At 39.2% G+C, this 24,242-nt stretch overlaps 1 protein-coding gene across 11 annotated transcripts in view; it reads right to left on the reverse strand.

Annotated features, from left to right (window-relative positions):
• LOC124387640 (collagen alpha-1(XXV) chain) overlaps positions 1–24,242 on the reverse strand; it is a 164,410-nt gene that overhangs the window by 5,166 nt on the left and 135,002 nt on the right. For 3 of the 11 annotated variants that reach the window (XM_046852099.1, XM_046852093.1, XM_046852095.1), the window contains 19 exons: positions 17,666–17,728; positions 16,835–16,903; positions 16,075–16,119; positions 15,846–15,890; positions 14,516–14,593; positions 14,165–14,188; positions 12,538–12,582; positions 12,337–12,381; positions 12,112–12,192; positions 11,934–11,996; positions 11,808–11,858; positions 11,409–11,435; positions 11,007–11,087; positions 10,638–10,673; positions 7,323–7,376; positions 3,970–4,023; positions 3,829–3,855; positions 3,630–3,683; positions 1,636–1,722 (listed from right to left, as the gene is read on the reverse strand). In XM_046852099.1, the coding sequence (XP_046708055.1) occupies positions 1,636–1,722; positions 3,630–3,683; positions 3,829–3,855; positions 3,970–4,023; positions 7,323–7,376; positions 10,638–10,673; positions 11,007–11,087; positions 11,409–11,435; positions 11,808–11,858; positions 11,934–11,996; positions 12,112–12,192; positions 12,337–12,381; positions 12,538–12,582; positions 14,165–14,188; positions 14,516–14,593; positions 15,846–15,890; positions 16,075–16,119; positions 16,835–16,903; positions 17,666–17,728 (1,029 nt within the window). Of the gene's footprint in view, positions 1–1,204; positions 1,283–1,635; positions 1,723–3,629; positions 3,684–3,828; positions 3,856–3,969; positions 4,024–7,322; positions 7,377–10,637; positions 10,674–11,006; positions 11,088–11,408; positions 11,436–11,807; positions 11,859–11,933; positions 11,997–12,111; positions 12,193–12,336; positions 12,382–12,537; positions 12,583–14,164; positions 14,189–14,515; positions 14,594–15,845; positions 15,891–16,074; positions 16,120–16,834; positions 16,904–17,665; positions 17,729–24,242 lie in introns of all 11 variants that reach the window. The other 8 variants (XM_046852094.1, XM_046852096.1, XM_046852098.1 and 5 more) reach the window with 8 other exon arrangements.

A 24,242-nucleotide genomic window follows, 5' to 3' on the forward strand; every position in this document is an offset into this window, starting at 1 on the left:
TCAAGTCCAAGGTCAGCAGAGACATCTACCAGGAAGTTTTAGAGCACTTCATGCTTCCCTCTGCTGACCAGCTTAATGGAGATGCTGATTTCAATTTCCAACAGGAATTGGCACCTGCCCACACTGCCAAAAGCACCTAAAGTTGGTTAAATTAACATGGTGTTGGTGTACTTGACTGGCCAGCAAACTCACCAGACCTGAACTCAATTGAGAATCTATTGGGTATTGTCAAGAGGAAAATGAGAAACAAGAGACAAGGAATAGAGGCAGTAATTAAAGTAAAAGGAGCCCCTTCTAAGCATTGAGTACATAAACAGTAAATGAACATACTTTCCAGAAAAATAGAAGTATTCTATTTTTTTTAGATGAATTGGTGTTTTTTTGTTGTTGTGAGCCAAAATCATCAAAATAAAAATAAAAATAAACACTTAAAATATTTCAGTCTGTGTGTGATGAATCTATATAATATACGAGTTTCACTTTTTGTATTGAATTACTAAAATAAATCAACTTTTTAATGATATTCTAATTTGTTGAGATGCACCTGTATATATTGAATCAACACAATTATAATCTAAACTTCAAAATGGTGCAGGAGGAGCCAAGGGCAAAATATATATTTATTTCTGCTGTGCCCAACTGGAACAGGTAAAGGATAAGTAGGAATATGAAGACTAAACCCATGCTGCCACTGCAATGAGCAGGTTAGTCAATGTTAACATTTTACAAATGGTGATATGTCCAATATTCTGCTAGCAGGAATTTACAGAAATTTCACCAAGACAAATTTTTTAAAAGTTAAAAAGAAAGGGTCACATTCAAAAAGGGAATTTGTGAAGGCAAATGTTAATGATGTTTAGGAAATGGCCATAGACATTCTACATAGCTGGTACTCAATAAATATAATGTATATCTCCGATTTGCTTGCATGTTCTGTTATTGGGTAGCAGAAAAATGAATAATAGTTTAAGTAGAACTGTATGGTTACTAAATTATGAATGCAGTGCACAAATGAAAGCTTTTTAAAGCAGTTAAGTATGTGATAAATTGCACATGCATGCATCAGATGAATGCTCATAAACCAGGCAGGCATGTTGATGAATAGGCTGGCCACTTGTACATAATGCCATATGGGAGCCACGCCATATTGTAGACACAGAATGGAGGCATGCACAGGAGAGGATAGGAAAAGAGGATACTGTACCAATTGGCACGGGGCATCCAGCCCATCCAGACCAGGTTGGCCTGGCTCGCCCTTTTCACCCTTAAAGCCCCGGAAACCCTGTGTCATAGAAATGGAACTGGGAGTGTTACTGGGATAGAGGCTGCAGGCGCCCTTCCGGCCTCTCACTGTGAGGGCACGGCACAGGGCAGAGAGGAGTGGCCTGGCACTGGCTGGCAACCACTTTTTACCCACTATTCAATTTCCATGTCCATCTATAGTGTGTAATGATGGACATTTTGCTAATCACTGTGAAAAAGAATATGAAAAGGAAGACACCAACAGAGGTTTTAAGCGCACATATTTTGAGGGGGATTTGAGGGTTGCCAGATTGTGCAAAGGATCAATCCTCCCTAAGGGATTCAGCTGCCTTAGGTCACGGGAAGGTTTTTAAGCCCTCAGCTGGCACATACCAATGGGCAGGGTGCATCTAATCCAGGAGCACCCTGTTCTCCTTTCTCTCCCTTAGGCCCTTTTTTGCCCTTCTTTCCCTTTTCCCCCTGTGGACACAATGGTGTGATCAGCTGGAGAATTTTTATTTTTTATTTTTTGCAAAGTAAATATGACCAATGCAATTACAAGTATTTTTGTACATATATATATATATATATATATATTATGTCAGTGTTATTAATAAAAACTAAAATATAGAAAGTCACATTTGTGGGGAAAATGTGGGTAGATTTGCAAACCAACACACAACTGGTTTGCATTCAGCTTAATTACAAATGGTAATTAGGTCAGTAAGGGTAAAGCTATCATCCAGTAAAGGAAAGGACATTAGATAGGGATAGGATATCAGAAAGGAGGAACCATTGCAGGTGAAGGGAGAAGGAATGATGAGTTTCAGAGGCCACAAAGGAAGAGAAAGTGCGGGGAAGACACCCCAGATCCCAAAAGCACCTTATCTACATGTAAATCACACAGCCAAGAAACCGTATCCCTTTCACAATATTTGTGTGCTTTAAAAATCTGACATTATCTATATGAACTGCTTAATGATGATGTTTTAATCCATGATTTTATATTTTTTTCTATATTATAGACCTATAAAAAATATTTATTATAGACCCAAAAAAATCAGCCCATTTGGTACCAACAAGCATGCCACAGTAATTGATTGGTGCCACAGATTGCACCTTTTACCCAGGCTGATGTTTAATGTGAAGATAACCTGAAGCACTTGCCCTGCATCTGCAGGATTTTTGCATTGGAATACTGCCATATGAATGGCTGATGAATGTGCAGGTGCACAGGTGTTCCTATTAAAGTATATTGTGAGTATGTTGAATGTGCAACTGTCTCTACAAGAAAGGGATACAGTTTCCCTAAAATTAATTGGCTGCATATAAATGAGGCAATATTTGTTATTATTAATACACAACCAGCAGGGATAAAAAAATGTCTACCCATCATGTCATGGAATCTGACTATAAAGAAAAACATGCAAATTTTTAATGCACTATTAGATAATATATGTTAACGATAGCTTCCACCATATTTCATCACAGTATATTTAAAGTTAATTAAAAAAAACCTATTCATATTATACCAGCTGCCAGGCATCTTCTTTGTGACCTGAAATAGACTTTACTACAACTGTTTAAAAAACTGATTAAATTGCAATGTGCAGAAAAATAAATATATATTTGTTCGCTTATTATTGTCAGCAAAGTATAACTAGCACATTCCATGACATTTAAACATGTATAAAACTGCCCAGTGTCAGTCAAATGATAAAAAGAGCTAAGTTAGAGTGAAATAAATTAGCAGTGAAATGATCAGCATGCATGAGAGAAATGAAAGGACAATCTGTAGGAATAATGCAGATCAAAATTTCAGCAGTTATTTCTGCTGTCAATGGACTAGCTCTAAATTATTTACTGTTGGTTCAAGGCCAGATTAAATTAAATCAAATCCCAAAATATATAGTTTTTAGCACGGGTGATTATGTGGTGATTAAATGATGTGAAAATTATGAAATGTTGAATGGTAATAATTTATTAAACTTTGAGCATGCTCACTGGATTTTCTGTTGTTTTTTTTCTCCTATTTTCTAAAAATGTTGCAGGTATAGACTCTGTATCTATTGTGATCCCAACCTAGACAAAGTAGATACTGAAGAAGAATGAATGAATTGAGAGCATGCTACTAAATGGGGAACAAGATATGTGTTTCCATTCAATATTTAATGTCCTTGTGGAGCATATGGCAGATAAAGGACATGGTATTGCAATGATTAAATTACAATTAAACATTAGACTATAGAAATAATTCTGGTAATGTATAATATCATTGCCAATACTCCTGTTTCTATAGATCAGCTTTCATGGTCCATTGACACCAGATCTTCTAATTAAGTTTTGCTGAAAAATTCCCTGAGCAAACTTATCTATATCATGATCACCTTTTCTCCTCTTTCCCCCATGTCACCCTTCTCTCCCCTTAAGCCTGGTAACCCCTGAAAAATACAACTTCAAATAATTACACATGCCTTGCGGCCTAACTACTGAGGACTGCATAACATGAGTGGCAAAATGCTATTATGAAACCAACGGAACAGCAAAAAAAATAAGTTTCACAAATAATGATGACTGTCAACTCACATCCAAGCCTGGTGTCCCAGGAGCACCCTGAGAAGAAAAATATAATTTACACGATAAAAATCCTTTATACTTATATTTGTAATGGTATCAGTACTAATATAAGTACTTTTTCCGATAGTAAAATTAAAACAATGGACTTACAGGTAATCCATATGGGCCTCTTGGTCCAGGTTCACCTGTAGCACCTTTCTCACCCTGCAACAAGTAAATATAATCATTTAAAAAATTAAAAGAGAAAGAAAAACAAAAATAATTCTTGAATTTATTCTGTTATTGGTATATATATATATATATATATATATATATATATATATATATATATATATATATATATATATATATATATATATATATATATATAATTTTGTATTTATTATTTTTTAAGATAATATTTTAGATGTTTTTACTAATTATAGGCTTGAATTTAAATCTGATCACTGAGCTCTTTTTGCTAAAATCTCCTTAAACATACTTTTCCAACTGCTAAGTTGGTTTAATTCGGAATTTGAGGAATATCCTCGTTCTCTCATTTTTTTGGAGCATACAAATTGCAAAACTCTTGACAATGACAATAACCCCATATTTGCTTGCTATAATTCAATCTAGCTATGACAGGCTCATTATCTGGCTATTCTTATCAAGGTGAGTGGTCTGAGGATGGTATACTGTACATAATGCAGATGCTGCATATACAATGCTTGTTATAAAAAAATCCTATAAAGAAAAAAATGCCTTAATTTAAATGAACATTTACTGAATGTAGTCTTTCTACATGAACCATATTAAACAAAATTCAATTCAATTTATATGGATATTGCTTTACAGATTTTAGTGGAATTGTGTCTTAAATTAGGCCATATAAGTTTATCCCTTTGAGCAAATCAGTTTTGACAGTGGCAAAGAAAAACTTCCTGAGATGGTATGAGGAAGAAACAGAGAGAAATCAGAGTCAAAAGGAACCCATTGGGTGAATGAATGAAAGCTGTTCAATGCAATTGCAGCATTAAGCAATTCCAGCCAACGGTTTATATTAATTAAATATATATAATATGATATTGATATATTAATTATATCAATATATTAATTAATATATATGAGAGGGAGAGCAATATATAGCAATAAAGTAAATATTTGGTGTGATTGCCTTTTGCTTTTTAAAAATCTATCAGATAAACTTGCAGTGTTATAAAAGAAACAATTTTTTTTAACTCTGTCTAACTTTTATTTTACATGTTAATCCTGATAGCCTGACAGTATATATTGTTTGTTAGAAAACTAGGGTTGCATACGTAACCTAGAGATGTTCCCCTTCGGGAACTCGAGCTGCGTCACAACGCTTAGGGAACGAGTGTCCAATCATGCCATACTGACCAGACCCTGCCTAGTGTGTTTGAGCACAACCAGCATGCAGGACAGAGAAGCCGGGAGTGGATCTGATGTCAAGGTCATAGAACCTGACAAAGGTCAAAGGGGTGGACTGGCCTGCAGCGTTGCATAAGTCCTGGAGAGAAACTCCAGCGGACCAGGCCGTAGAGGCCGCCATACCCTGGATGGAATGAGCCTTGACTCCGAAAGGAGTGGAAAGACCAGAGGACTCATAGGAGGAGGAAATGACATCCACAATCCATCTGCTGAGAGTCTGCTTATTGGCCGGAAAACCTTTCCTATTTGGGCCATAGCAGACAAACAGCTGCTCCAACTTTCTCCATGGACAGTCGATTTTGCGTCTCCTGGTCAGGGGGTAGAAAAGGAGGAGGACAGAATGCCTGCAGTATGACAAGTCGTGAAGAAGCTGTAGGCACCTTAGGCACACACCCAAGTTTAGGGTAGAGAAAAGCGCTGGCCATGCCAGGGGCAAACTCCAGGAGAGACGGGGCCACAGAAAGAGCCTGTGGGTCCCCAACCCTCTTAATGAAGGATATTGCCAGAAGAAAGGCGGTCTTTACCGACAGGTACCTTGGCCAAATGTTCAAAGGGGGGCTCAGATAGAGCCGCCAACACAACGGGCAAGTCAGAGACCCTTAGGTCTCTCAGATCTCAGATGAAGTGCTTTAGTGCCAAAAACACAGCCATCATCTCCAGGCAGTTTATGTGCCATGAAAGATGTAGTGACTGGCCTTCTCTTACTCTCCTGACTGCTGTGAGGATAGCTTCGAACCAGGTGGAAGACAATTGTGCCCGCAACATGGTCGAGTCCCACACCACGCCCAAGAAGGTGGTTCTCTGTACTGAAAAAAGCACACTCTTCCTTGCTTTTAGTCCTAACCACAGCTCCTGCATACAGGCGAGAAGAACATCTCAATGCCGGACCGCCTAAAGCTCTGATCCAGCTAATATCAATCAGTCATTGATATAGTTTAGAATGCAGATGCCCTGAAGCCGTAGCAGGGCTAGAACTGCATTCATGTACTTTGTAAAGGTGCGGGTTGAGAGTGCTAGGCCGAATGGGAGGACCCGATATTGGTAAGCGTCGCCCCTAAAAGCAAACCTCAGGAACTTCCTGTGTGCGGGAAGAATGGCTATGTGGAAAAAGGCGTCCCTTAGATCTATCGTGACAAACCAGTCCGCGGACTTGATCTGAGACACAACCTCCTTGAGGGTGAGCATCCTAAACCTGAGCCTCACGAGTGAGCGGTTCAAGGAGCCCAGATCTAGGATCTTGATCTTGATTCTTCGGAACAACGAAGTACTGGCTGTAGAAGCCTGACCTTCTGACTAAGAGAGGAACCATCTTGATGGCCCCTTTCCTTAGGAGAGTGTGCACTTCCTGTTCCACGACCAGAGGCCTGCTTGGGTCCCACCAGGGTAGAACTGAATCGAGTAACCCCTCTCTATTGTGTGCAAGACCCACTAGTATACATCGGGCAGGTCTTCCCAAGCTGCCAGGAAATCTCTCACGGGAACCAGCCTCTCGAAGCGGCGGGTCTCCTCCATCCGCAGCAATACTCCGGGTGGAGATGAAGGGAGACACCCGCTGGAGGGAGGCTGCACCCCAAAGCACATCCAGTGGCAGGGATATCAGCCTGGCCTACTCTGGCTGGAAGTCTGATCGGGGAACCAGCCCTCTTGGGCTGGGGCTGCGCCTGCCAAGCAGCCCCCAAAAAGCGACATGGAAGGTACCGCTGGAACACCACCAATTGCTTTTTCGACTCCTGAAACTTGTCGATGACTGCCCATACCGCGTCACCGAACAGGCCAAAAGTAGGCCACTCTGTTTCCTTGGTGTGCTTACTTTAACAAACATAAGCTAATGTCGCTCCATCGCTCACCCATTTTGTAGCATTTTCTTTCTTTAGCACTCTATCTGACATAGCAGATTTTAACAATAGCAAACAGCACGTATGGATGGCTTACACTCTTGATCAGGGTATGTCTTTGTTTCATTAGTTTGCTAGCAAACTAATACATAGTTATATATTAAACATCACATAATGGTGGCTCAATCAATGCAATTCAGATATGGCCTTGTTGCCCAGTATTTTCTTTAAACTTACTATATCGCCTTTAGGACCAGCAGGACCAGGAGCACCAGCTGGGCCATCTGTACCCTTCAAACAAAACATTAAATTCACTGTATTATTTATTTAGTTTTTTCCCATATTTAGTGAAAACAATGTAATTGCTTGTCTATAATTGCCACATCACTTCAAAGAAATGTCTTTATCTGTTTAAAAACCATGTGGATAATCTTCTTCTCTTCTCCCATTAGGGGTTGCCACAGAGGATCATCTGTCACCACACCCCCCTGTCCTCTACATCTGCCTCTTTTAAACCAACTACCTGCATGTCTTCCCTCACCACATCCATAAACCGGCTCCTTGGCCTTTCTCTTTTCCTCCTTTCTGTTGGCTCCATTCTCAGCATTCTCCTACTGATATACCACATGTCCCTCCTCTGCACATGTCCAAACCATCTCAATCTTGCCTCCCTAACCTTGTCGTCCTATATGCGCTGTCCCTCTAATAAACTAATTTCTAATACTGTCCATCCTCGTCACTCTCAACAAAAACCTCAACCTCAGCTCTGCTACCTCCAGCTCCACCTCCTGTCTTTTACTCTATCCCACTGTCTCTAAACCATACAACATGGCAGGTCTCACCACAGTCCTATTAACTTTCACTCTTGCAGACACTCTTCTAACACAAATCACTCCTGCCACTCTTCTCCACCCACTCCACCCCACCTGCACACTTTTCTTCACTTCTTTAACCCACTCTCCATTACTTTGCACTGTTGACCCCAGGTACCTGAACTCCTCCACCTTCTCCACCTCTTCTCCCTGCAACCGCACCACTCCACTGCCCGCCCTCTCATTCACACACATACTCTGTCTTACTCCTCCTGACTTTCATTCCCCTTCTCTCCAGCACGTACAGTTGTGTTCAAAATTATTCAACCCCCACTGAAATTGATTGTTTTGGTCGGTTTGACATTGATTATGATCATTCAGTCATCCTGCTTACAATTAAATCAAAGAGGCACGTGTAGGTCAGACAAATATAACATAACATTTATAATGAAATAACCACAAATGTCTTTTCTGAGCTCACATCATTATCAGTTTTATTCAACCCCCAAGTGACATTCAATCTTAGTACTTAGTACAACATCCTTTTACAGTTATAACAGCTTTTAAACGTGAAGCATAGCTTGACACAAGTGTCTTGCAGCGATCTACGGGTATCTTCGCCCATTCATCATGGGCAAAAGCCTCCAGTTCAGTCACATTCTTAGGCTTGCGCACTGCAACTGCTTTCTTTAAGTCCCACCAGAGGTTCTCAATCGGATTTAAGTCTGGTGACTGCGATGGCCACTTCAAAATGTTCCAGCCTTTAATCTGCAACCATGCTCTAGTGGACTTGGAGGTATGCTTGGGATCATTGTCCTGTTGAAAGGTCCAACGTCTTCCAAGCCTCAGGTTTGTGACGGACTGCATCACATTGTCATCCAATATCTCCTGGTACTGAAGAGAATTCATGGTACCTTGCACACGCTGAAGCTTCCCAGTACCTGCAGAAGCAAAACAGCCCCAAAGCATGATTGACCCCCCGCCATGCTTCACAGTAGGCAAGGTGTTCTTTTCTTCATAGGCCTTGTTCTTCCTCCTCCAAACATAGCGTTGATCCATGGGCCCAAACAGTTCTAATTTTGTTTCATCAGTCCACAGAACACTATCCCAAAACTTCTGTGGTTTGTCCACATGACTTTTGGCATACTGCAGTCGACTCTTCTTATTCTTTGGGGACAGCAAGGGGGTGCGCCTGGGAGTTCTGGCATGGAGGCCTTCATTACGCAGGGTGCGCCGTATTGTCTGAGCAGAAACTTCAGTACCCACATCTGACAAATCTTTTCTCAGTTCCTCAGCAGTCACACGGGACTTTTCTCCACTCTACGCTTCAGGTAGCGCACAGCAGTCGAAGTCAGCATCTTCTTTCTGCCACGACCAGGTAGCGTTTCAACAGTGCCCTTTGCCTTGAATTTGCGAATGATGCTTCCTATGGTGTCTCTTGGTATGTTTAACATCTTTGCAATCTTCTTATAGCCATTGCCCTTCCTGTGAAGAGTAATCACCTGTTCTCTTGTCTTCCTGGACCATTCTCTTGACCTCACCATGTTTGTAACCACACCAGTAAATGTCTAGAAGGAGCTGAGTATCACAGTCATTTTAAAGCTGCCTAATTGGTGCTTATTAGGCTTTATTGCTGCTCCCTGATATCCACAGGTGTTTTCAATACCTGATTGAAAACACTTCATTGAACCTCTGTTCTTCAGAGTGGTAGTCTTTAAGGGGTTGAATAATTATGTCAATGAAGAATTCACAAAAGAAACATTTACTACTGTATTAGAAAACTAATTGATGTCATTTTAGTTGCATATGGTTCTTTAAGAAGTCCTTGTAGGATTTCATTCTGAATACAATTACAAATGTACACTAAATTCCCTAAAACCATTTACAGCATTGGGGGTTGAATTATTTTGAACACAACTGTACCTCCATCTCTCCGGGATCTTTTCAACCTGCTCCCTACTCTCACCACAAATAACAATATCATCCGCAAACATCATAGTCCATGGGGACTCCTGTCTGACCTGGTCCATTAACCTGTCTATCACCACTGCAAACAGGAAAGTGCTCAGAGCCGATCATTGATGCAGTCCAACCTCCACCTTGAACCAGTCTGTCGTTCCTACTGCACACTTTACTGCTGTCACACTGCCCTCATACATGTCCTGCACCACCCTCACATGACACACCTGATTTTCTCATACAGTACCACAATTCCTCTCTCGGCACCATGTTGTACGCTTTCTCCTAATCCACAAACACATAATGCAACTCCTTCTGACCTTCTCTATACTTCTCCATCAAAATTCTCAAAGCAAATAATACATCTACCATGTGTATAATGATGACTTTAAATGTGTATGCTTGGCATATATTTACTCGTTTGCTTTTATTTCACAAAAGACCTAAAACTTCCATGCAGAAGCCAATCCCAAAAGAAACACAGTGATAATGACAAATGGCAATATGTTAATAGATGACTGGGTGTTAATTTGGTGTTAATTTTACACTCGTCAGCAGACAGACAGGGATCTTGTTTGGCATTTTTGACCATTTATTGAAAGATATGTTTCATATAAAGTATGTATGAACACTGAAAATTAGCATTCGAATAGCATCCTGAAAAGAGCACTGGAGTATTGTTAATTCTGATGTCCCCCTCAGACCTTTTGTCCAGTTTGCTGTTTTGAATCCTAAAGAGAAAAGGCATCTTGGGGATAAAGCTTGTTTACATAAGACTCACCCTTAATCCAGGCTTGCCATCCAAGCCAGACGCTCCCTGTGAGTTTGTGGAGGTATGAGTGACATGAAGACAGGGATTAGTACATGATGAACTGTGAGGTGACCAAAAAACTGTCAACTGAGTTGTTAACACAAAGTGGGAAGTACAGTATCCAGAAAAGACATCAGCAGAGGAGGAGTACAAGCAAATAAGAGCAAGCAATGTTGAAAGTGAAGAAGAAAAAAGGAGACGTGAGCCTTATACAGAAATCACAAGTAAGAAGAGAATCGAGAATGAAAGAATTGTGCTGGAAGATGTTGTGTTAGAGGCTGCAGGGATTCGATTTTGGCATTAATATGACAGCATGCATAGTTTATTCTGTCTACTTACAGGGAGGCCCAGGGGTCCGCGGTCACCCTTATGCCCGGACTCCCCGCGTGCTCCCTTTAAACCAGGCAAACCTGCTTCCCCCTAAATGAAGAGGAGCAGCAATGCTTGGTTCAGGGAAAGATGCATCTAAAGTTTACTTAGCTTCAGTTGTCAGAAAGATTCCAGTGGGTAGACAATGAAAGGATATAAGCTCTAGCTCAGTAGTTATGGTTCTCTGCTAGTAAATGGATGGTTATAAGTTTAAATCCCAAATATCCCATGGCAGGCTCTTAAGCAAAACCCTGAACCATGTTAGGTGGTTGAGATACAAAATACATCTTACTAATATAATTACCATTCCATAAGAAAGAATTTTTGCAATGTTCAGTTATGTTTTTTTTTTGGTGTTTTTTTTCCACTCACCTTTTGTCCAGGGAATCCATGTGGGCCCTTAAAAGAACCAAGAATAAAAAAGCATAGAAAATATGTAGTGTACAAATAAACATATTTTGTATGTATAGAATTAAATAAATCTTTTAGGTTCTATAATTTGTACATTACAGTCAGAAAATGTGAAATGTTTCACTGAAAAGCTACTAAGCATAAAAAAATCTGCCAATTTTTTAATTCTTTATTTCCTTAGTTTAAAACTTTCAAAATGTTGCCTGCATATATACTATGTTAATAGGTGTCAGCTATTGAATAGAATTTTGTATGATATGTTTATGAATGTAAAAGAAAGTGCACAAAATTCTGTTTACTTTATCCACAAAAATGACATAGCAAAGGGCAAAATTTTCAGAAATGACCACAGAGGCTTACCATTGGACCCGGAGGACCATGTGGACCAGGTGCCCCTGGAGGCCCTATAATCTGTTGAAACAAGAAATACAGTGCATGAGGCAGTCTTGCATTATACAATTATTCCCTAATGTATTCTAAACTTACAGATGGTCCTTGTGGTCCAGGCAGGCCAGCATCACCTTTGTCTCCTTTCTGACCATTAAAACCCTGCATAGACATCATCATCATCAACATGGTTCTAATTTTTAAATACAGTCAGCACTTTCTTATACTACTTAAAAGTAATAATATATATGTAAATGGAAAAATATGTGACCCTTACTGGTACCCCAGGCAATCCTACTGATCCCTTATCACCAGACATTCCTGGCATTCCCATGTCTCCTTTTGAGCCCTTGTGACCCTAAAAATAGAATATATATGTATACATGTATGTAATATGTATGTAATGCTGCAACATTATGATATAGTGGGGTAATCTTAGTTATAATTTACACAGAAAAGGGACTACATGAGATAAAAAAACTGCCAATGTTTCTTGCCTTACCCTCTCGCCATCAAGGCCTGGTAGACCTGGAGGGCCCTGATCACCCTGTCAAAAGAATATATTGAATTTCTTTGATCAGTAGTCAAACTTATGCTTCCATGGTCCTATACATTTTATAATGCTAAGTAGTTGCCATTTCTCTTATATTTGTTATGTTTTGTTGACTTCTGGTCATTTAGTAGACAATTCTTCTATTAATACCTTAATGCCCTGTGGTCCAACTGGTCCAGGAGGCCCAGGGGGACCCTAACAAACAAATGAGCAAACAAATGAGTATGAACAACCTTTAACTCAACACTATGCATCCATTATACAGAAATGTGTTAAAGGGTTCCAACACACTAGGGAATGCCAGCCAGCTATATATCTCTTGCAAGCATCTACGACTGTTATTCCAGAGCTCCATTCATTGCAGCTGGTTTATCCATACCAATTAAATCTTTTTGACTTCTCTCATCAATCAGTAATGTTAAAAAAATACAAGAAACTCAATGTTATTTAGAATGAATGTCAATTAATTTGTTTTAAGATCTGAAAATAACCTATATTTAGGAAAAGCATCAACTCATGCAGGAAAGGTCTAACAAGAGACCCCTAGAAGACCCCAGGATAACCACTACTTTTGTAGTCACTAAATACTAAATGTCTGGGGTACAACTTTACACTTCCAAAAATCTGAAACCCAAACTGCTTGGTCCATTGTATATATTCTATAGTGATAGATTATACACATTTTCAGGAACAGTGTCAGGTAAGTAAAGCATATATGTGCACCTAATGTCTATATATATACAAATTTGAGTTTATGCACTGCTTAATTCACTGAATTGAACACCTAGCACTCTGGAATTATTGAACCAACAGTGATAGTTTATTCTTTTATTTAGTTAAAAAAGAAGTTGTCATGTAAACAACACAGTTTTAAATCAGGTGACAATAGCAGTCATATTTACAAAGTTAATTTACTTATAATAGCCTTCATAGCCTTAAAAGTACATCATCTTTAACAGTGAATATTTTACAAATCAGGCAAAAAAATACTTGTGCTCCTGCATCAATTAAAGATTTTTGTTTCAAGAAAGTCACACAGTACTGGAAAACATGGTAGAATCAAAAAAGAAATAGGAAGGTGCATGTACATGCTTTCTTTTTATCTGCTAAATGAACTGGAAAGTGAATAAAAATTATTGTTGGGTTTGTGTGTAAAAATGATTCCTCGTGTTCTTTTTTTTTAAACACAAACACACACGTGACACATTTGCATATTTAGTACATAAGCACATAAATAATGCCTAAAAAAAAAAAAGTATTTTAGGCATTATATAACCGACATACAGAAACAAAACTCTATTCATTATCTAATGTGGTAGCAAATAACAAAAATTTTATTTGACAAAATGGATGTAACTGTTAAACAAATTTATAAATGATGCAATGCTGTAATATAAACTGCTTCAGGATGAGTAGCAACTTCCCAAACCAGGTACAATGAATGAGGCCCGAATCCTTCCTATCCTCTTATTTCGGTTAAAGAGGTCAATGACTGCTCCAATAAAACAAAACTCTTCCTTTGATTTTACAAAAACCTTCATTAATCTTCTACCAAGTGTCAGTAACTTCCAAACCATGCTCATTATGACACTAAACAAGAAGGTATGTTAAAACGGATGTATAACATCTAGAACAATGTCTTTAGCCAAGACTTGTAACTCAGCATCAAGGTGAGGCCCATTATTAGCAGAGGAGAACATTTATAGGGACAGATTTGGGTCCATGCAGGGCAAAGTACAGCATTGATATATACACAGACAAGACGGAGATTTATTACCGTCACTGTAATAGTGGTTATCTTCTGTAGGCAGAGAGGAGGCAGTGAAAAGTGATTAGATTAGGTGAAGTGAGAAGATAAGAATACTAGAACGTCTGCCCTCTTTGCTGGAATGCCAAGTGTTGGTGAATGCATAACATTTACTAATAAAGGTTTGAATGAATGTTGTGCATTTTATACTCAAACAACAAATTACCAATGAACAGATAACAACTGTCATAGAGAATAATATAAAATATTTTATTAATACATACCAAAATCAAAATGATTACACTGATATCTGTGATTAAATCACATAAAAAACTAATAGACATGTAATATGTCTAATTAAAAAAAACTGTGCATTCTGACCTGAAGTGCTTCTTGGATGTTTCCATTGTAGTCAATTATTTCAGTCGTTCCCTGGTCACCTTTCTCTCCAGCTGGACCCTTTGATAATATTTTGTCATTAATGAATGGACTGTTAACAGGGTTTTGAAGGGTTATCAAATGATCAAATGCAGACAAGTTTACTGGGAAGATTCCCAAAATGGTTTTCTAAGCAAATTACTACACTGTTGCATTTCTGCTGCTGTTTTTTTAATGTTTAATATGTACAAGAATATCAAGTATATACTTATTTCAATAATAAAATAAATTAACTACTGAACCTTTAAAATATGCATACATTATATGTCCAAGGTTTGTGGATCTAAACAGTTCAACAATATTTGCTTTTGGAAACATCCCATTACAGATTTAATCCACTGTTTCTGTTACAATAAACTCCACTCTTTCACTAGATTAAGCGTGACTGTGGAGACTTGTGTTTATTCAGTCATAAGTGCATTAGTGTGATAAGGTATAGATGCTGGGTGAGGAGATCTGGTATGCATTCTAAAAATGTTTAGTGGGGTTAAGGTCAGGGCTCTGTGCAGGTCTAAATCTTTATAGGCCTAGCTTCGTTAACAGGGGCAATGTCAAGATTGAACATGTTTGAGCTTCTTATTTCCAGTGAAGGGAAATTTTAATTGTGTGCTTCCAACTTTAGATAGAAACATTTATGGGTGTGTCCAGGTGTCCACATATATTTGTCCCATAGTTTTCCTATATTTGTCGCATCAGATTAAAAGCATTCTACAACTATTTATTTCTACATAAATAATTTGTGAACAAACTGAATCTCAATCATGCTACGATTTTTAGAAAATCCAACATGCAAAAATCCAAAACCACAAATAACCAAAAAGCCTTTATTTGACTGTTGATTTGTGATAAACTAATTTCAGCTTCACTATGTTAACACTGTCATTGTCAACCTCAAAATAAAGTTTGATTAACTTTTGTTTAGAAAGAAATGCAAAAATAGACACTTAAATGCAATATATTCTCAGATAATTTTGCCTGTAATGACTTTTTTTCTAATATACTCAAAGTTAGTAACTGGTTAATATTGAATTCTTTTTGTTGTGTACTTTTTTATGTAATTATTTAACAGTGAGTCTAAGTAATATCTCAATTTTTCTAAGGCTCCTTTCTTGAAGATAGGTACATTTTGCTTTTAAATAATCAAGAAGATTGAAAGTAAAAACGGTGAGATATTTAATGGAGTGAATTGGATTCAAACTGACCTTCAGTTGTTCAGACATAATCTAAAATGTTTATTTTTTTACAAGATGCCATCTGTATTTAAAATACTTACTGTGGGTCCTGTAAGTCCAAAATCTCCTTTGTCTCCAGTGTCCCCCTTTAACAATAAAGATATATACAATAGCCAAATAAGTTGTCTTTCTTTCAAAGGTTTAGGGGATGTCACAATTTTTAAAAAATACACACATCATAGTAAAACAGCATAATAGTCTCTAATTTTATCAATGCAAAATCATACAAATGTTGTATTAATATAATTAGAAAAATCTTAACTATCTGACCTTGGATCCTTTGAGGCCTGGAGTTCCTGGCTCGCCTTGTGCTCCCTAGAGTAAAGAGCAATCACTAATATAGAAGTCTCCCCAACACTAATATTTAATTTTGGTTGAAAAAACACAACCTGGTACCTAATTAAGAGACATGTTCCTTACACAGCTTTACTTACAGCCTTTTGATCTATAAATAGTATTTTAATGGATGTTTGAATATTTTAACTGGAATTCCTTGTTCTTAAGTGGGGAAGGGTTTAGTTTTCTTTTGGGGCTCCTTGTAAGTAAAATAAATTCCTATTATATTTTGTCATACCACTCTTTAAACTGATGCAGAAACCACCTGTTGAACCAGCCTACCATACGAAAATTTAATTCCATACTGCTCTTTGAAAAGATCACCGGTAAATGAAAAAGGGAAAGAATCAGGGCTCAAATCTTAATCTCATGCAAAGCCTGTAATTTCCTTTGCAATGTCTGGTCAAGTCATTTATATCCTTCTAACACCAAAATGTGAATAAGAGCCTTTATGTTAAATGTAAATATGCCAGCTGGAACCCTATTTGATCCCCATGTCCCTATTTATCTTCAGGTTTTTTCCTTATGGGCTAATAGAAATGTGACCTGTCTATTAAATGGCCACTAGGGGGGGAACAAAAACCCTGTCTTGGGAACACCTGGAAATGTGCAAGAGTCTAGAGGACTTTTTAGTAATCAGTGATAATCATAGTGCTCCATCTTTCGAAGTGACTATGTTGTGGCTAAGACTGACCTTTGGTCCAAATGGGCCTGTCTCCCCACGTTCACCCTTTCCTGGCAGTCCTGGCTCTCCTCGTTCTCCCTGTTGAAACAGACATTTTTGAAAATACTCTACTGGGACTATTATTTCATTCTTACTTATAAGCCTCTTGTAAATATCTCTACACATTTAAATAATACAGATGGGCTTAGCACAATCATTTCTATATAATTGTATTCATTCTTCCAGGTGTACAGTCTTGCAAAAAGGTTCCTAAAGGATTTCTCAGACAGTTAACCCTTCTACTTCTTAAAAAAAAGGGTTTATAAAACCTTTTCTTAAAAAGACGACCCCTATTAAGATTGTAAATAGAGCTTTAACACGTTCCCTAAAGAGGATTCTGCTCTATGATTTTTTTTTTGGAAAATCAGTAAATATTGAATCTTCTTTTTTTACTTTTAGTATAGTTTATTATGGTATGCAACTATTTTAAAAGTTGCATTGTCACATTTTTCTTCACTTCACAGTTTTGATCTTCTCCTAACAATTTCTTACATTTCTCTTTTATACACATACAATCCTGTGTTAATCCTGAAACATGTGAAGCATGGAAACAAAATCAACAGCTAAAGACTGGGCACGGGTTCAGTCTCAAACTAGCCAATGAACATACTGCTTTAGCCAGAACACTGCTTTAATTATAAAATAAATTCTGATGTTCCCTTGTCATATAATTGGATGTTTCTGAACAGTGGAATTTTTTTTTTCATGTAGAATGGGCTCATTTCTCCATTAAGAGTTTGCATCGTATAGCACAGAATCAGTGATGTGATGTGGTTTTCTTTTTGTTTTGTTTTTACCCACCTTGGTTCCAGGTAGTCCTGGCAGCCCTGGCTCACCCTGGGGGCCAAGAAAACCAGGTTCACCCTGTGATGAAGAAAATATTGTGAAACTTAAGAATTTTTGTGCATATACAGAACCAGTCAAAACATTGCCCATACCTTCTTTAGTGGTTTTCCTTTATTTGAATTATTTTCAACAATGTACATTAATACTGAAGACATCCAAACACACATATAGAATTATGTAGTGTAAAATAAATTAAGTGTTGTAAGAAACAGCTTGGCACACTTATGGCATTCTCTGATCAGATTCACAAGGTAGTCACCTGGAATGGTTTCAATTCACAGATGTGCTTGTCAAGAGGTAATTTGTGACATTTTTTGCCTACTTAATGTTCTTTAGTTATTTTGTGCAGAGGAAAGGGTGAGTACAGAGGCAATAATCCTATTAGTACTACTACAACTACTGTACAAATCCAAATTATGGAAGGAAACACTAATTAAAAAAAAAAAGACATTCCATCATTATCTTAAGAAATAAAGGTTAGTCAACCCAAAAAAATCTCAAGCTCCATTAACAATGCTTTGGGCACGCTTCCACTTTATCCACGCTCTGAATCACGTGTGGTCACATGAGCGGTGTGGTAGAGACCATTCTCCAATCCAGAGCTCCCTCGTAAGAAGGCGTGTGTTTAGTGGTTGGTGTGATCTGTATCGATTGGATCCAGTTAACTGCCCAGTTGGCTCAGTGATGGAATTCCTTCAAAAACAGTTCATCAAAGTGTGGGCTCTGTCCACCCTCAAAATCTACTCAACCACCATCATGCACCTGTGGAGGGGCAATCACTAGGCAGAGACCCGTTGGGATGCTAAGGACCCCAGGACAACCTAGTCTGAAGCTAGCGCCGACTTTTTATAGCTTCCTAGTCGTGCTAGTGACGCCACGCTTTCCATTGGACAGATTACACACATGATTCAGAGCATGGACAAAGCGGAAGCGTTCCCAAAGCGTTGTTGACGCAGCTCAAGTTTCCTCAGGGTACATGATACAAGATACATAACGTGGAGACTATTTTCATGAGGATTGTCCTAGGAAATAAAGAACAAGAGCCACCTCTGCTGCAGAGGATAAGTTTATACCAGCCTTTGAAAAGGTTTAGATTTACGTGCAGATTTACATAAATCCTTCTCAGATTTCAAATGTCAGACAAATTTCAACATCCACTGTTTAGAGAGGACTGCTTAAGTCAGACTTTCATAGTTAAATTGGGGCAAAGAAAAAAACATTATTTTGCAAGACCAACAAGCAGAAGAGATTTGCTTGGGACAAGAAACACAATGAATAGACATTAGATCTGTAAAAAACTGCCCTTTGGTCTGAAACTGAAGGAGGAGGACTGTAATGTAAGGTTCAGAGAAGAGGTCAGACAGGGGCTCAGTGGTGGTAAAGAGGTACTGGATGATTGGGCAACTACTGCAGATGTGATAAGGGAGACAGCTAGAAAAGGTATTGGTGTGACATTTGTGCATAGAAAGGAAGACGAAGAGACGTGGTGCTAGAATGAGAAAGTGCAGAAAAGCATAAGGAGAAAGAGGTTGGAGAAACAGAATTGGGATCAGCAAACAGATGACAAAAGTAGGCAGGACAATAAGATGCAGCAGCAGAGAAAGGCATATAAGGAGCTGTATGAGAAGTTGGACGCTAAGGAAGGAGAAAAAGATTTGTACCGATTGGCCAGGCAGAGGGACCGAGCTGGGAAGGATGTGCTACAAGTTAGAGCAATAAAGGATGGAGATGGAAATGTGTTGACTAGCGAGGAGAGTGTGTTGAGAAGGTGGAGGGAGCATTTTAAGCAGCTGTTTGAACGAAGAAAATGAGAGCGAGAGAAGGTTGGATGGTGTGGAAATGATAAAGCAGGAAGTGGATAGGATCAGTAAGGAGGGAGTGAAAGCAGCGATTAGGAGGATGAAATGTGGAAAGTCAGTTGGATCAGATGACAAACTGGTAGAAGCATGGAGATATATAGGAGAGATGGCAGTGGAGTTTTTAACCAGATTGTTGAACAAGATTTTGGATGGTGAGAGGATGCCTGAGGAATGGAGAAGAAGTGTGCTGGTACCGTTTTTTTAAGAATAAGGGAGATGTGCAGACCTGCAGTAACTACAGGGGAATCAGTTACACTATGAATTTATGGGTAAGAGTTGTGGAAGCCAGGCTGAGAGAAGAGGTGATCATCTGTAAGCAACAGAATGGTTTCATGCCGAGGAAGAGCTCTACGGACGTAATATTTGCTTCGAGAATGTTGATGGAGAAGTATAGAGAAAGTCAGAAGGAGTTGCATTGTGTGTTTGTGGATTTTGAGAAAACGTAAGACAGGATGCTGAGAGAGGTGTTGTGGTATTGTATGAGAAAGTCAGGTGTGTCAGAGAAGTATGTAAGGGTGGTGCAGGACATGTCTGAGGACAGTGTGACAGTAGTGAAGTGTGCAGAAGGAACGACAGTCTGGTTCAAGGTAGAGGTTGGACTGCATCAAGGATCGGCTCTGAGCCCTGTTTGCAGTGGTGATGCACAGGTTGACTGACGAAGTCAGACAGGAGTCTCAGTGGACTATGATGTTTGCGGAAGATATTGTGATTTGTGGTGAGAGTAGGGAGCAGGTTGAAAAGAGCCTGGAGAGGTGGAGGTATGTGCCGGAGAGAAGGGGAATGAAAGTCAGTAGGAGTAAGACAGAGTACATGTGTGTGAATGAGAGGGAGGGAAGTGGAGTGGTGCAGTTGCAAGGAGAAGAGGTGGTAAACGTGGATGAGTTTAGGTATCTGGGGTCAACAATGCATAGTAATAAAGATTGTGTTAGAGAAGTGAAGAAATTAGTGCAGGCAGGGTGGAGAAGAGTGGCAGGAGTGATTTGTGATAGTAAAGTATCTGCAAGAGTAAAAGGGAAAGTTTAAAGGACTGTGGTGAGACCTGCTATGTTGTATGGTTTATAGACAGTGGCATTGAGTAAAAGACAGTAGGTGGAGCTGGAGGTAGCAGAGCTGAAGATGTTGAGATTTTCATTGGGAGTGATGAGGATGGTCAGGATTAGAAATGGCTTTATTAGAGGGACCGTGCATGTAGGACGTTTTGGTGACAAGGTGAGGGAGGTGTGATTGAGATGGTTTGGACATGTGCAGAAGAGGGACATGGGGTATATTGCTAGGAGAATGCTGAGGATGGAGCCACCAGGAAGGAGGAAAAGAGGAAGGCCAAGGAGGAGGTTTATGGATGTGGTGAGGGAAGACATGCAGGTAGTTGGTTTGAAAGAGGCAGATGTAGAGGACAGGGGGGTATGGAGAAGGATGATCCGCTGTGGTTCCCTAATGGGAAAATCCGAAAGAAGAAGAATGTCTTGTAAATCCAAATTTAAGATTTTTGTTTCTATCTGCTGTGTCTTTGTTCCTGAATGTTCGGTTGCCACTATGCTGCTGGTTGGTTTACCACAGCTTTTTGTAGTGATGTGCCATTCTGGCTTGCACTTAGCGGGACCATAATTGGCCAAATGACCCTAAATACACCCTTATCTTATACAGGAGCTATTTGTCCAAGAATGAGATTGATGGAGTATGGCATCAGATGACCTGGCCTCCACAATCACCCGATCTAATTCCAGTTAAGATGGTTTGAGATGACTTGGACCAGAAAGTAAAAGGAAAGCAGCCAACAAGCACTCAACACTCCTGGGAACTCATCAAGATTGTTGGAAAACCATTCCATGAGGTGACTTCCTCATGAGGATGCCTGAGAGAATGCCAAGAGTGTGCAAAGCTGTCATCAAAGCAAAAGTTGGCTACTTTGAAGAATTAAATATATAAAACATATTCTGGGTTATTTAACATGTTCTTCTATAGTTTGGATGCTTTCATTATTAATGTAATGATGTTGAAAATAATAAAAATAAAGAAAAAACCTTGAAGGAGGAGGTGTCCAAACTTTTGACTGGTACTATATACAGGGAGTGCAGAATTATTAGGCAAGTTGTATTTTTGAGGATTAATTTTATTTGAGGATTTAATTTGAACAACAACCATGTTCTCAATGAACACAAAAAACTCATTAATATCAAAGCTGAATATTTTTGGAAGTAGTTTTTAGTTTTAGCTATTTTAGGGGGATATCTGTGTGTGCAGGTGACTATTACTGTGCATAATTATTAGGCAACTTAACAAAAAACAAATTCATACCCATTTCAATTATTTATTTTTACCAGTGAAACCAATATAACATCTCAACATTCACAAATATACATGTCTGACATTCAAAACCAAACAAAAACAAATCAGTGACCAATATAGCCACCTTTCTTTGCAAGGACACTCAAAAGCCTGCCATCCATGGATTCTGTCAGTGTTTTGATCTGTTCACCATCAACATTGCGTGCAGCAGCAACCACAACCTCCCAGACACTGTTCAGAGAGGTGTACTGTTTTCCCTCCTTGTAAATCGCACATTTGATGATGGACCACAGGTTCTCAATGGGGTTCAGATCAGGTGAACAAGGAGGCCATATCATTAGATTTTCTTCTTTTATACCCTTTCTTGCCAGCCACGCTGTGGAGTACTTGGGCGTGTGTGATGGAGCATTGTCCTGCATGAAAATCATGTTTTTCTTGAAGGATGCAGACTTCTTCCTGTACCACTGCTTGAAGAAGGTGTCTTCCAGAAACTGGCAGTAGGACTGGGAGTTCAGCTTGACTCCATCCTCAACCCGAAAAGGCCCCACAAGCTCATCTTTGATGATACCAGCCCAAACCAGTACTCCACCTCCACCTTGCTGGCGTCTGAGTCGGACTGGAGCTCTCTGCCCTTTACCAATCCAGCCACGGGCCCATCCATCTGGCCCATCAAGACTCACTCTCATTTCATCAGTCCATAAAACCTTAGAAAAATCAGTCTTGAGATATTTCTTGGCCCAGTCTTGACGTTTCAGCTTGTGTGTCTTGTTCAGTGGTGGTCGACTTTCTGCCTTTCTTACCTTGGCCATGTCTCTGAGTATTGCACACCTTGTGCTTTTGGGCACTCAGTGATGTTGCAGCTCTGAAATATGGCCAAACTGGTGGCAAGTGGCATCTTGGCAGCTGCACGCTTGACTTTTCTCAGTTCACGGGCAGTTATTTTGCGCCTTGGTTTTCCACACGCTTCTTGCGACCCTGTTGACTATTTTGAATGAAACGCTTGATTGTTCGATGATCACGCTTCAGAAGCTTGGCTATTTTAAGACTGCTGCATCCCTCTGCAATATATCTCACTATTTTTGACTTTTCTGAGCCTGTCAAGTCCTTCTTTTGACCCATTTTGCCAAAGGAAAGGAAGTTGCCTAATAATTATGCACACCTGATATAGGGTGTTGATGTCATTAGACCACACCCCTTCTCATTACAGAGATGCACATCACCTAATATGCTTAATTGGTAGTAGGCTTTCCAGCCTATACAGCTTGGAGTAAGACAACATGCATAACGAGGATGATGTGGTCAAAATACTCATTTGCCTAATAATTCTGCACTCCCTGTATATATTTTGTACATATAATGCATAACTATAAACATCACATATGTATCAATATCACTTCCAAAGAGAGTACATTTTAATGCAAAAAGGACACACAATCTAAGATTGGTGATTAGAGTTACAGTGGAACCCGCTTATCTCGACCTCGGTTATCTCGACAACCCAATTAAGTCGATGTTTTTGAAGTGGAACCGCCAAATTCTCGCTTTGTCTTAGCATTTTTTATCGGTTATGTCGAGTCTTTTATGTCGCCGAACCCTGATATCTCGAGCACAAGGGGGGAAAAATTTGCCATTTAACGTCGGTTATCTCGGTTCAGAAGAACTCGCGGAAGTGGCGGAAAAATCACGGCTTACAGCTGCTACAGGTGTTGTATTGTATACTGGTGAATCTCTGCTGTTAGTAAGTGCACATATGCCTTTTGTTGACACGCTGAAGGGGGCCGAAGGGGGCGTGGCAGGTGGATTCCTGACAGATAAACATGTACTGTATGTATTTTTATAGCATGCCTTCATCAAACAAATCGCGGCAACGCTGTTGTGTAAAAAAATGTTGTGCACATTCTCATTTATTAACGCACATCATGTACATAAAGAAATTTCAAGCACGTTAATATATTGCCGCCATTTTGATTTTTGTTTATCTCGATCATCGGTTATCTCGATGCTTTTTGGCGACCCCCTAGGACATCGACATAACCGGGTTCCACTGTATTTTAATAACTGAAAACATATGAGATCTGTGAGGGTAATAATAGCTCCCTCTTGTGGAAAACATTGATAAACATTGGGGAGGTTTTAGCTTGGGCTTGGTATTATAAATTTGCAATTGTAATTGTAGCTTTGAAGGAAAAGAAAGTTAAAAAGAAATGTTTGCGATACGATAGTAACCTCAGGATTTGTGGGTTTTACTGTTCAAAGTATCTGTATGACAGATAAGAATTGTGCTTAATGTCATTGCATCAGACCTGCAGTGAGCAATGTGTGTTACTTAAAGAGTGAGGGCATAAATTGGATGGAGCCAATCATAACTGTGCACTTCCTGATCCAGT

Source organism: Silurus meridionalis, chromosome 6 (assembly GCF_014805685.1).
Source record: "Silurus meridionalis isolate SWU-2019-XX chromosome 6, ASM1480568v1, whole genome shotgun sequence".
Classification (NCBI taxonomy): domain Eukaryota; kingdom Metazoa; phylum Chordata; class Actinopteri; order Siluriformes; family Siluridae; genus Silurus; species Silurus meridionalis.